This window comes from Pezoporus flaviventris, unplaced genomic scaffold (assembly GCF_033815535.1).
Source record: "Pezoporus flaviventris isolate CSIRO_AGI_PZ_B2104156 unplaced genomic scaffold, CSIRO_AGI_Pfla_v1 ptg000021l, whole genome shotgun sequence".
NCBI lineage: Eukaryota > Metazoa > Chordata > Aves > Psittaciformes > Psittacidae > Pezoporus > Pezoporus flaviventris.
The window spans coordinates 8,089,380-8,103,972 of record NW_026892569.1 but is presented as its reverse complement, the minus strand read 5'-3'; the positions used below and the strand labels follow the sequence as shown (position 1 = coordinate 8,103,972).

The 14,593-nt window shown below is 35.2% G+C and overlaps 1 protein-coding gene and 1 long non-coding RNA gene across 5 annotated transcripts in view; one reads left to right on the top strand and one right to left on the bottom strand.

The window, feature by feature from the left end:
• Positions 1-14,593, top strand: part of LOC133270559 (uncharacterized) — a 985,299-nt gene that overhangs the window by 141,118 nt on the left and 829,588 nt on the right. The gene's annotated exons all lie outside the window — the stretch shown is intronic.
• CACNA2D3 (calcium voltage-gated channel auxiliary subunit alpha2delta 3) overlaps positions 1-14,593 on the bottom strand; it is a 448,379-nt gene that overhangs the window by 127,892 nt on the left and 305,894 nt on the right. For 3 of the 4 annotated variants that reach the window (XR_009743824.1, XM_061455854.1, XM_061455856.1), the window contains exon 14: positions 913-930. The exons of the other annotated variant lie outside the window; for it this stretch is intronic. Coding sequence is in view for 2 of the 3 variants with exons in the window: in XM_061455854.1 (XP_061311838.1) it covers positions 913-930 (18 nt within the window). In the remaining variant the exon portion in view is untranslated. The remainder of the gene's footprint in view (positions 1-912; positions 931-14,593) is intronic. 4 annotated transcript variants of the gene reach the window in all.

The following is a 14,593-nucleotide window of genomic DNA, read 5'->3' as shown; positions in this document are numbered from 1 at the left end:
AAGTCATCATCCAAGACTTAATAACAGTGATGTTCAATTCATTAATTGTATTCTATTTACCTATATATGCTTTACTTAGTTGTTCTTTACAATAAGAACAACTTGGAAGAGTGACTATTACAATTTCCCAGCATCTTCATTTTTTTGTTTTAATATTTTTCAATGCAATCCTCAAAACAGCATCTGGATCTTCTATATTCTGGAAGCTTTAATTATATGTGTTAAATATAGAAGGACGACTGTGTGTCCCTGTCAATGGCAGGGGTTGGAACTAGATGATATTTCAGGTCCCTTCCAACTCAAAGTATTCTGTGATTCTATGATGCAACATGCATCAAGCAATTATTTGAGTTTGCCACAATCATTCTGCTATCACAACGTGCAGTGGTGACTCTGTTAACATAGATCAAATGCAGAAGTTGTTTAAAGGCATGAGCATACTATATGAAAACTGTATGCAACCCTATTAAGTCAGATGCTGGGTGTACTCAAAGGTGTGTTGATACAGTGGGGAGCAGTGAAAGGGTATCAGCTCTACCATGAGTTCTGCAGTCAATATAACAGAGACAAAACAATCCAGAGATGTTTCACATGGAGTAAGTTTCACATGAGGTGTTTTTTTTTTTATCCTTACTATTTCAAACTGCTGGTGGAGTAGCCTCCCCATTGTTTCAAAGTTATAGGCTACTATACATCTATCATGTTAAATAGGTTCTATGTTTAAAGAGCTGCGCTCAGCAGGTACCTTAGCTGGCCTTGATGTCAGATACCTTTCTTGCTGCTCAACTCCAGAGCCCCCACTGCTGCAACAAACTGTTTCACTGATCACTACTGTACCATACTCACAACACCATGGGAACTGAAGGACTGGTGACTACTTTGAATGACTAAGATTCAATTAAAATATTTTACCTTTTGAGCCTGAGGGAGCTGGAAAACAACAAAACAGAACAAGCAATCATTATACATAAATTTGAACAGCTACTTTAGCTGTTGTGTTCATAAAGTCACAAACATAATACAAAACAAAGAAACTACAGAAACTAGGGATTTAAAACTAGACATTTTTCATTTGTAAACATCTAAACCTACACTTATGAATGACGTTGACATTAAGAACAGTTTGTCGTATTGAAGTAGAAGGTTGTATTCTCTATGACAGAGGAAAGAAAAACAAAATGGCAATAGACAGTTACTGCTTGTGCAAACATATTACCATATATGCATAATATGCAATAATATATGCATAGAACAATATATTTCCGTACTATAAACACAAGTATGACTGTAAGTACGTATAAACAAATAAAAGATAAGTGCTTATGCATATATGTGTATCTATATCACAGAGATATTCTTGCACAAGTTTAACAATACCTGGTTGTATGCACAGTATTCAATTAAGCAACAACTCATGTAAAAAGTCATGGAGAACAGGCAGTAGACTCCATTGCATTTAAAAAAACCCTTATTTATCAAGAGTTGAAAAATGAGTTGTGTTTTGACTTTAAGAAAAAGAAAAACAGAGAAAAATTCAGAAAAATAAAGTATTATAGAGACAATAGTTTTCCTTTTTCTGAATTCGTCTCCTCTTACTTTCATACTCACAGAGAAATTGAGAGTACACAACAATTTAGTCTTGTGTTTCTTGGAAAATTTCTTTTTCTGATATAAATTGTTACTTTACAAGCATCAGCTGAACACAGAAACAGGCAGGTGAATCAATACCAAATGCAAAAAGAGCTTCAAGATCTCTAGTGAGCTTCTGACTGACCTTTTGTTCTTGCTCTGAATTAAAAAAGAAAAAAAATACACTTCCATATAGCACTCTGCTAAAAGCTAATGTCCACATTAGCATATATTGTGAAAGAGAATTGTCACAGTATCCCTAATTCACAAATACTGAAAGCAACCAGCCATAATTTGTCTCTTTTCACAACATATAACAAAATTCATGGCAGGAAGGAATGCTGTAGATAAAAGTATTTAATCTTGAAATTTGCATAATCCAGTAGCAAAATATGAACTGTGATCATGTTAAAGCATGAGTGATGTGTGTTTGTTTAAAAGCCTGTTGTTTAAATAATTTATTGTATAGAGCAATATACAAGGTTTGCTGCAGAAATTGCAGATACCAGATTAACTGTAGATACATGAGCTAAATCCTGTACAACAGGTCAGTGCATTACTTAGTGCAGTTTAAAGCTTTTCTGAATGTCTATCTACTTATTAGTCTTCAACTTAGTTAACTGCTTTGGTAAGTGGAAGCTTTTTATTTTTTCCATTCAAGCAAAAAGAGAAAGCTGTGGTATAATTGTTCTTATTTCCCATTGTAGCACTAAAACTGTTTTTCTCTCCAACATTGCTTTTTGAGGGTTCTTTTGGGGTTTGGTTTTTGTTTTGTTGGGGTTTGTTTTTTTTAATGCCACCTTCTTGCTAAAAACATGTGAAAATTATAAGCATCCTTTCATTGGTATCTCCGATAAAGACAGGTGAAGTAAAATTATGTCCAAATTCCCACCTTTGTAGTGAATACTAAAGAACTCTAGTTTGCCCAAACAAATGTTTTCATTATGAGCTAATTTGTATCCCGTATTCTAAAAAGCAGTACTTCAACTACAGTCAAGGAATCCAAAGCAGGATATGCAATCTTAGGTACAGAGTGTCATTGCAGAAATACTTTTTTCAGGTGATATTCAAACTAAATTAGAAAGCCTACAGTTCACATACAGTGGAGATAGGTTCAGGGAAGAGGGGGGTGGAGTATGGAAGAATATTAAAAACCTGAACGCACACAAGCCCAGAACAAATGCATGCACACAAATGCTCTATTGGGACTGGAAATTGAAGTTGAACCCAGCTATCCCTGTTGCTTTTAGTAAGATTATTTTCAAGAGCACATTAACAAGAGTTTACAAATCAGAGTTCTATTTTACCTGCTGCTCAACTGTTTGCCAATCCCATTTATAGTCTTTTATAAAACCAGGAATATTTTTTTGCTGCAAAATGTACTAGTAGTCAAAGGCTTGATTAAGAATAATAGGGTCAACAGATGAGATTTACATTTCATAATGCTTTTTTTTCTGGGCTGGCATTCTGGAATTGAACCTCTAAATAAACTTTTCACCTAAGCTGCAAAATCCAGGTTCACTGTCTTTGTTACAGCCAGACAAATCTTCATTCCATGGCTTATTTGAAACTCGGCTGTTACACGGTCCCGTATTTCAGCAATTCAGTTTAATAATTGCTACAAATTCCTTTGGAATAAACTATGGGGGTTTGTCTGCTATTACCCCTTCTGGGAGGCCATAGGAAACAAATAATTTTCCTAACAATAACAGTAATAGTCCTCTGGTCTGACCCTTTATTGCCTAGTCTAAAAACTGCCTGTCTCTGTGTAAAACTCAGCAGGTACCTCCGATTCCTGTGGTTTCCTTTATATACTGCTATGAGGCAGTTTGCAGTAAGCTACGTGATCTTTCCCTGGCCCTCAGAAAGCACTGTGGATCTTTCTGTTCCACTTACACCTATGGTAAGCTGTGCCATTTTGGCATCTTTATTCAGGTCCAACCATACCAAAGCACTGCCTGTTCCTCTTTGTTTTCCATTAGTTTCCTCCCTCTGGTGATTGTCTCTACAGAAGGTACGTGACAGGAGCAAATAAAACAGATACATGCCCTAGTTTATCATGTGGGTAATACATGTTCTTTTAAAAAGACTATGGCTGTGGTGCAGGGAGATCTGGTCATTTGCTGTCTCCCAGTTGTGGCAGGTAGGGTTAAGAGGGGCCCTCAGAAGGGAAGTGAACCATTCCTCCACAGAAGAAGATGTTGCAGAACTGCCAGGTATGGCAGGGACAGAAGTCTGCAGACTTATAAGCACCAGGGGAAACCAGAGGGGATTTTCTGATGTAGAAAAGCAGACTTAGGGATCTTGACAGAACTGTGTAAATTTTGTTCCAGCGTGAAAAAATTGATAGATTATAGAGCATATAGATTATATATATATATAGATAATTATAGATAGATGTCTATAGATAGATATCTATAGATAGATTATAGATCATAGACTTGCAAGGACACAGTGATGATAATGGAGAGAGATTTGTTTTCAAACACTTTTCTGTTAATCTATCTTTCCCATAAACCATATTTTCCTATAAACCACTAATTTTCTTTACCAAACCATTCTTCTTCTGTTTTGTGCTGTAAAACAGTACCCTTCAGAGACTGCAAGCCCCCTGAAGTTCACAGCGTGCTTGATGCCAATAAGACATTTTGAGAATTCCACCTCTAAATTCAGGTTGACTTGGGGTCTTTTCACACAATGTAGCCCAGAATAAATAACTGTAGGTGGTGGGGGGTTATGCTGTTATTGAGCACAGTGCCAGATTTTCCACTTTGCAAATACTCTAGTACAGTTTTAGCCCTTCCTGGAAATGTGTTTGGTATTATCAAAAAAATTACAGACACTACTAATGTGGTAAAACAAACCAAGATAGGAAAGGAGTCCAACATCAAGGATGTTGCACCTTTTCTTTGATCAGATAACTGCAAGGCCAACCTGAGTGAAACAAGGCCATTGATAGATCAGAAATACTATCTTTAGAAGCAGCAGGCATATGTAACAGGACCAGCAGACCTACTAAGTACTCTATGAAAAAACCCCATAAAAGCCTGTTTTCTTTCAGCCTTAACAAAAGCTCAGAAAGGCTGATTTTGTAAATGAGTGCATGATAATTTTAAACCAAAAAATCCATACACTTCCAAAATATTTTACAGCCATTGCAACAAGCTATACAATACATTATGAGCTGTAGGTCCTTGATTTTCAAGAAACCAAGTCTAGAAGTATTAAAGGAAAACATACTAGAATTATAAAGTTATTGTTCTGCTGGATCAGAATTCAACCTTATGTTTATTTGAAGAACAGAAAACAAACAAACAAACAAAACCCCTCCTGCAAGACTAAATTATAGTCGTTTTCTCATTAAAACAAAAAACTACGATTTCTATTATTAAACAAAAATAATATCACTATGAGATTAACTTTGATTTCCTCTTTAATAATAATTGCATGAAATTACCTTTGTCAAAAAACTACACTATTGCAATGTATTTATTTTAAAGCACTCAAAAATAAAGAAAAAATTCTTATTTTTGATTCATTGACCTAATTTCCAGTCCTATTCTCCTGCCAAACTATTTAAATGTCCCAGTCTCAGAACAAGGCTAACAACCCTACTGACTTGATTGTTCCATAATCAGATACAATACAAATCAATAGAAATTAAGTACAAGCATGACAGTAAATAATCAACAAGTATAAAGACAGTTTTGATAGTACAGCCGTTTCTGTAAATAATTTCTAAGCCGCACCCAATTTAACATCTATGCATACAAAAAACATGGTGGTTTGCAATGTTCAGGCTCACCCTGTACATGTCGCATACTGCCTCTGAATTTGGCATTAAGTGTAGATATCAGAACATTTACTTTTGGGAAATACACATTCAGGAAAGATGTGAAATAATTGTGGCAAACATATAGGGCCTGTACTTAACACCACAGCAAGGAGGAAGATGTCATACCTATTGTTGAAGCACCTCAGAAGAAAATGAGACAAAAAAAAAATTGAACACTTAGTGTCTACATGCACCAGGTACTCTGTAATATAGGTTGTTTATGGCGTCATGCAGTTAAACGTAGGGGTAGATAATAGCTTATTCTTGTGTATAAAGAACTGCAAAGCATTTTATATGTTGCTAGGAAGACTTCCACAGCTCTTCCCAAAAATGGCAAAAACTTGGGAGAAAACAGAACATTCAAACTCTCAATTTTTAGCAGAAAATACAAATTTTCAGCTTTGAAATCTACTTACTCAGTTGCTATGAGATATAGCATTTAAATATTATGATTTTGGCAATTTTTCTTTTACAATTTATGCACTTGTTCCCCACTTCCTAGAACGATGTAAGTACTAGAGGCATCAGATAATGATATGCATCCATGGAGGAAGAAACAAAAATCAGCCACCTACTGGGATATTCCTGATGCTAAGATTTCAGTATAAATATTAAAAGAGTGACATTAATGTGCAGCTTTCTGTGCCAACAACTGTGAAGAAAATGCACACAATTTTTCAGGGGATTCAATACCAAATCCTTCTTTGTTCACATGATTGTTTTAATGTGCTAGCACATATTTTGCATTAACTAAAGCATTTTAGTCAAGAATAGACTGTGCACAGCATACAAAGTATACCAGACAGAGGATATGTAAATGTTGGTATGGACAAGAGAATGATAAAATATAGATGAAAACAACAATTCTAGTTCTATTTTAAAAGCATCTTACAAAGACAACAGAAAAGAGTTAGCTCTTGTGAAACATGCCAAAGAGAAAACACAGGAGCTGCAAGGGTATCAGATAAATTAAGAAATTACTTATTAGTATGCTTTATTTTTAATTTGTACAGTGCTCACAGAATAATTCATAGAGTGCCCATCTCTGAGCAGAGTTTCAGAACTAATTGCCAGAGCTAAATACAGGTCCCTAAATGTCCCTAGCTCTGAAAATTATCAGAAACTTTTGTAGTGTTTAAATACATATTATTACAATAACTGAAATTGTAATAATTACAATAATTTGCAACTAAATTACATGGCTGGTGATAATTCACATATTTCCGTTAATAGACTTTGTTTAAATTTTAGTGAGCTAGCAGGATTGGTTTGTTTTGCTTTAGTAAGTGTCAGTAGTCAGCCAGCCCATCCCTTTATATTACCAGTACAGAAGTGAATACAGCAATTTGGAATAAATCATTTGAAAGTAGTATGGGTCAGAGCAATCCCAGGCACAGCTACAGGCTGGGCAGAGAAGAGATTCAGAGCAGCCCTGCAGGGAAGGACTTGGGGGTGTTGATCAAAGAGAAACTTAACATGAGCTGGCTTCAGTGTGTGCTCACAGCCCAGAAAGCCAACTGTATTCTGGGCTGCATCAGCAGGTTGAAGGAGGTGATCCTGCCCCTCTACTCAGCTTTTGTGAGACCTCTCTTGGAGTATTGTGTGCAGTTCTGGTGTCCTCAACATAAAAAGGACATGGAACTGTTGGAACAAGTCCAGAGGAGGCCACGAGGATGATCAGGGGACTGGAGCACCTCCTGTATGAAGACAGGCTGAGGAAGTTGGGGCTGTTCAGCGTGGAGAAGAGAAGGCTGTGGGGAGACCTCATAGCAGCCTTCCAGTATCTGAAGGGGGCCTATAGGGGTGCTGGGGAGGGACTCTTCATTAGGGACTGTAGTGACAGGACAAGGCGTAATGGGTTAAAACTTAAACAGGGGAAGTTTAGATTGGATATAAGGAGGAAATTCTTTCCTGTTAGGGTGCTGAGGCACTGGAACAGGTTGCCCAGGGAAGTTGTGAATGCTCCATCCCTGGCAGTGTTCAAGGCCTGGTTGTACAGAGCCTTTAGTGACATGGTTTAGTGTGAGGTGTCCCTGCCCATGGCAGGGGGTTGGAACTGGATGATCTTAAGGTCCTTTCCAACACTAACTATTCTATGATTCTATTATTCTAACTCCTGCTGCTACTGAGAAAATTTATAGCCATGTCCAGATATGATGTTAAATTTCATTGACAATGATATTTCACACTGCACACTATGCAAATCTGAAAAGAGTTAAAAGAAATTAGCATCTTTACTATTGTTACATTTAAAATATTTTTAAATGTTTTATGGTATAGCAATCATTTTTACAGAGAAAACCATTATGTCTTCTGCTGTCTTAGAAAAAAAATTGTGTACACTGCACACTGGGGTTTTGTGCTTGTTTGGTTTGAACTAGTATTTGGGTTTGCTTACAAGGGATAGAAATATTAATATATTAGGTATTATATTAATAAATTATAAATTAATAAATTAGAAAAATTATCTGTGTCTTGAATATGTTGCTTTTACCAATCTAAGATCAAGATCAATTTAAACTTACATCATAACACCAGATCAGAGATTAGTAAATGGTGAGAATATGAGCTTACCTACAGTAAAGTATATAAGTAAAATTATGAAGATAGAGGAAAACAGTATTTCAATATTTTTCTATTAATGTTATTAATTTATTTTGAACTATTTAATATGCAAATTTTTAGTGTGCTTGCTTTTACCATTAGTTGCTTTGGTAAAGCACCACGAAGTTTAGAAAGTTTAATTTAAATCACAAATTTTTATTTAAAAGATGAAAAATCATTAGAATTGCTGGATCCCCAAAAGTTGTAGGTAAGTGGATTAAAAACTGGATATGGATTGCCAAATGATAACAGTTCTTTATCCTTTTTAGAAGATCAGAATTTATTTTTCAATTTATAAGCAAATTGATCGGGAAGTATTAAATAATAGCCCTTCAAAAAGCTTTTAGACATACAAAGAGAAGAGCCAGGGAAGCCAGAACAGGGTGCAGAAGTGAATTAAGGCAGAAACTGAGAAAGAGTTTCTAATCATACCTCTAAAGCCTGGTAAAAAAAAACAACCCCTCACACTACACTGGAGTTAAGCATGTACTGCTCAACCTTAAGTGCACTGAAGTGGTTTCACATTGTACAAAACAATAATACGATGTTCATTTCATCTACCTACACAACAGAACTGAAAACAGTACACATATATTCTAGATATCAGGAATTTTTTCAGCCTTGCTCTTACTCATAAAATCAAAAGGAAAAGGAATTTCTAAAACTGAACATCATTACACATAATAAGACACCCGCCATAGGATTCTGGTTCTCACCTACGTAAAATAGCAACAAATTATATGGTTAGTCTCTTTCTCCTTATATACCCTTAGTACTCTTTAGTATTTATTAGCATTTGTACCACCTCTGGAAGAACAGATAGTCATTTTAGTTATTATTAATGCTAATTATTTCTAAATGAGACATTCAGAAAGACTGTTAGTAAGACAATAGATAATAGCATGAGAATTTTCCCCAGAGAAATAGTTAGTAAGAGGCAAGTAACTTCACTGTAGTAAAACAAGGCCTGAAAAAAATAAAAAAAACCCAAACCAAAAAAAAACCCCTGAAGTCTTTGTACTGTAAAGACTTGTTCTGAGTTATTATGAAAGGAGAGGAAAGGGAGGAAGGAAAAAAGGAATCAACCTCAAAAGATAGGTGCATGTAAGTATACTCATTTCTTCATCTATTCTCACATAAATGTCCTTTCACATTTGGGAAAAGAACAAATTCTTTGACAGTCCTAGAAATGAAAAATATTTTCTGACCCATAAATCTTTGTAGCAGCTAGACACACGTCCTCCCTCTCCCATGATAAAATCCGCACTGGCCCCAAAGCAAAACTAAACAAAAGCCTTATGCAGTACCTATTAGTATCAATGAGAATCTTGCAATGAGTTCAGTGGGGTTTTGATCTTGCTCTGTGTTAAATCTTCCTTGCTCTACAGCAATTAAAGGCCAACATCTTAAAATAACCACTTTCTGAAGAGGGATGAAAGTGTATTTGACTTAATGAATGTGTAAAGTAACTCAGAACTTCTGTTAAAACAGATTTACTAATAGTGTCTGTGATTGTTAGCATGTAACTGATTGTATTAAGTGAATTGCACTTCTAAAACAAATGTGTTTTTCTATAGTCTTATTTTGCAATTATTCAACATACCTTAAAAAGGGAATGGCTATAAGAACATGTATAGTTGAATTGTCCCAAGCCACTCTTTTCTCCATCGTTTTCCATGGAGTACCAGTTTTCCTGTGTGTCCAGAGCACTGCTCTGCTAGTAGTCAAGGTGTAGCAAGACTGTGCTTTCATTCCCTTACTTTCTGTCAATCCCTGCATTTTAGGGGCACAACTTAGAAAACTAATAATCCTTTCTCCCTTGCTATATATTCACAACCTAAGAGGAATAAAGGCATCTACCATGACGAAAGCTTTGTAGGGCCTAGTTTTGAAAGTTTGTATTAAGCACAACTCATACCAGACATTCAAGTTTAACCATGTGGAATGTGCATTTCAAAAGGAAGAAGAATCTTTTCCTGACATTTACTCTATTAGGTGTAAACAGTCCAGATCAGTGACCACAAAACATGCAGCGGAGAAACATATTGTAAATTACTTGATGTCCAGCAGTTTCCTGTAGAAATAAACGTTTTCTTATTTGCAGGGGATGCTATCTACAGGTATAAAGGCAAAACTGACCTATTAAATGGTTTATACATAATTTTGTATCAAGGACACAGGGTTAATAATAAAAAAATTGTATTCTGTTTAAAACTACCCTGACATGAGTGGACTGTAAGAACCTCTTTACAATATTTAATTAAATACACTTTTGCTTCCCATTATCTTTATTTAAGCTTCTTTTTGTTGCAGTTGTTTCTTTTTTACTTCATGATGAAGAGAATAAACCTATAATTTTAAAAGGGAAGCTTGGGCTAATACCAGGACAGAATCAGGGCACTTGCAAAGTTACTGTGGAATGTTTAACACAATCACAGGGGAAAAATAGGGAAAGTACAGATTGACTTAAAACAACTGAAGTTCTGTATGCAAGAACAAACTACAAAGAATCAGGCATAGGGAAAAAAAAATCAGCAATGAGAATTTCATCAGTAAGACTTTTGCACACAATAAAAGTAATCTATTTGCTCTGGATAACTAGAGGGCTAGATCTTGTAAGAACATGAATCTGTGATGCAAAAGATTCTAGGAATGTCAAAGCAAAGAAAAATGGAGCTAGGTTTGGAGGAGAGGAGGCTGTAAGTAACTGGACTTATTCTTTCTCTCTTTACTTCCTTAGAAAGAAGTCCTTCCAAAAATATTTTTAAATCAACTAGTCTATTCTAGAAGTCTGATTAAAGATTGGAACCAGTACAGGCCTTTAAGTGCTGGAATATGTTCTCTTTTAGAGAATACTGAATCTTTTATAGATGGAACAACCTGCTTTAACGGTTATTTAGCAAATATATTCACAATAATTATTTTATTTTTTTCCCCTATTTATCACTTCAGAATGAGCAAAACTCTTGCACAAACTTTGTATTTAGGTAGCACAAAATACCTCAAAGGTTATGCAGTAACCAATGGCCCAGACCTGCTCTGAAAGGACCATTATTCTGAAGGGCATAATGAGATAGATATCACATGCTGATGAGATTATCTGAGCTGAAAAACAGTAGGGGATTCATTTTAAAACAAGAAAGCAGGTACAAAAGTTTTAGCACAATTTCCTTTACTGAGAAGAAAACAGATATGATAATAGATCAAGGGCACTAGAAAGCAGCAGGAAAGGCAGATTAATCACAACTAGTAAAGGAAAAACTTCAAACAGTTTTTCCAAGGGAATCACCTTTTCTCTTGTTTATCAATTTCCCTTCTGAAAGAGGAAAACACTGATGGATCCATGTTAAGGTGGAAAGTTCAAATGAAGTATAAAGTAAAAGGAACCAATTGCATGCAAAAATACTGTATAAAAGGTACAGTCAAAACCCCAGGAATTTTGCTCAGAGGGATGTGTAAATGTACTGGTTTGCTGTGTGAACAAAGGAGGCATATTCCTAAAACCAGAAAAGAAATCTCCATAAAAACAGTGCTCAAGCTTTGTATTAACAGTTAGGAATCAAATGTCCAATGTGCATTTTGGAAATAAGTTAACAATATGCTAAAATACTACACTTTAGTAGCAAGGTGGCCATCATGTGTCTCCAAATTAGAAACACCTGTGTTTCAGGTTTGCGTGCATAAACAAACAACTTATTTTATTAGCTAACAGAGATGTACAAGATCAGAAGGCAGGTTTAAGACTCTAATTGTTACAAGTATCATATTTAAAATAAATGATAAAACACAGATTATTTTTTTTTAAAGCTTATGATGTGCTCCATCATTTAGCATTGTGAAATCTCTTAGTTGGATAAACTCCTAAAAATACATTCTTTCTCATCTATAATATTTTTATATTAGTTTGTGGGTAGATCGCTACCATAGACCAGCTATTGCCACCATTCTCAAAGATAAAATGACATAACCAATGCATAATCATTAGCTCTGTTTTGAGGAACAGGTTCTGCCTTCCTATCCTTCTAGATAAGTATGTAACTAATGTATATCACCATTCTAGTTTTACACTGAGATTTTATAGCTACACTGTATTGAAAAAGCCATGGAGCATTTTATGGACTCCACACTACAAGTTGAATTCATCAAACTCTATAAAGATTCACTCTGTAGAAAGAGCTACATTTCTCTCGCCTTTTTATTTTGGAAGAAGCTTTCTCCTGTTACTCTGTACAACTTGAAAGTTCAAAGCTTCCTAAAAGCCAATTTAACCTGATTGCCAACAGCTAAGACTCTGATTTGTTGTAAGACCATGAATTTGAGAACCTTTCTAGATGATCTAAGTTAATTTAAAATATGCAGTTTCTCATTATTTAATACAATGTTTGTGAAATCTAGTTTAAGGAATGGTTTCTGCCTGAGGCAGATTTCCTCATCACCTTCTGCTCTTTTGCCCTTATTGCATTATCCAGCAAGCCAAGCAAATTTTACCTCTACCTCACTCCTTCATTAGAAGAACTCATAAGAAAAGGTCTCAAAATTCTTTCAGCTGTCTTAGGGCTAGAACTGTTTGCAGACATTAAAGCATACTTTTTTAGGCATGCTAGGACCTAACACGATAAATCGCATTATCTTGTAGCTGGCTACACAGCAAAAGTGTTGTGAACATAAAAAACCTGACTATTGCAAAATCAGCTTTTACCGTATCTCCACTTTCTTAAACTGAACTGTAACACAAAAGCGACAAGGTGAAAGAGAGAAGAAAAATTAAACTTTTCTTTTTTACAAAGGGAACTTGCTGTTCACTTTAACTCTTGAATTTTTGTGGCTTTAAGGCTTTAATCCAAAAAAGAAAAAGACTTGTTCCATCAGTCAGTAGAAGTATAATCCAAGCACCTTAAACTGAGATTTAATACAATAAATCTGTCTTCTGTTTTATATCAATGTAACTCCAGGTACATAAATGGAGATACTACTGATTTACTGCAGAGTAAATGAAAGAAGAATAATCAACAAATGTAACCCATATGGAATTCAAGCATATAGCTGACTTAGGTAGTTTACTTTTTTTTTTGGGGGGGGGGGGGGTGGTGGTGACAGTTTTCTGGAATAAACCTAACAATATTGAAAACTGAGGCCTTTATTGTTATTCATCAGCTGGAACAGAACTAAAAGACATTGGCATGGCAAACTTTGTAAGTTGTACTGTTCCTTGGTATTAGCATACTGTTTGAAATGTGAATTCTCTTGTAGTATTTATACACCCCAAAATGAATACTATTTAAAAACAAAACCAAAAACAACACCAAACACCAAAACCCAAACAAGGAAACAAAACACGACAAAAACATGTTCCGTAAAAGAAGACCTTAAATGGAATGGCCCTGTAGCCTCCTTTCGTTAACCCTCAGTATTGAGTCCTTGGGCAGTTTAATGGTTTACCTGGAACTATGCAACATAAATGAGTATTTTGGGTGACTATATTTTTCCTCCCAAAAAATCTGGCCTCAGTGCATCTGAAATTTATGACTTTCAGGGAAAAAACTTATAACCATTCTAAGCTTTCTTCTGTTTATATTAATATTGCTGAAGCTATGCATTTGCCAATTGGTTAAATCGTCTTTCAACTAATCATTACGAGAAATACTTCCTTGGAAAGATCTGACCTGACAAAATGCAATGATGTGGACAAAAATTGAGCACCTTGCTGTCAAGCAGCAAGAACAACAGTGGGAAGCATACTATTGTTCCTTGTAGAATAAAGTGCATTTCTGAATAATTTCACCAGGAATTACTAATGTCAAAGTAAATATTAGTCATAATGACTGTGATAAACATTAATTGTATAAGTACATGGCTAAATTGTGTGTGAGATCTTCTGTTTATTCAAAAAGGAGAGCTATAAATAAGAGCTTCAATATCTGCAGAACAATAGACAGAAGATTATTCTCTTTTATTCTCTCTTCTACTTTTTTGCAGTAAGTTCTGCCACTGCAGCAAAACTTGAATGGCACCAATAATTTAGTAAGTCCTTATTATTATTTGATGTTTTCAGTCCAGCAGTGCAGATAAATTATATTTCACTACACTGCCCTGTTCCTTCCAGAAAGTCAAAGAATGACATATGAGATCAAAGGATGGAATTTAGAACATTATACTAAATTCATTGCTTTCCTACATTATCATTTACGCTAAAAAATTTTATGTTCAAATCAGAGAGAGAAAAGGTAATACATCTGACAAAATAGCTTCCATTTCCTTAGAATTAACTCAATTTCAGTCAGAATGGAGGCAATAAGATCAAAGAGACAAACAGCTATCAGCTGTGAATGTCTTGAAGTAGTTATTTTCACTGAGAACAGACATATCCTCCTAAATGTTAGATAAACCATAGCATATAGAGATCTAGAAACAAATTCTCCCTGTAGTTACTTATCGACTTTTGATTTTATTTCTGTGTCACAAACAAAACAGAAAATTTCCTGTGAAACAAGCTGGAAATGAAAAGCATTTTCTCTCCTCTCACCT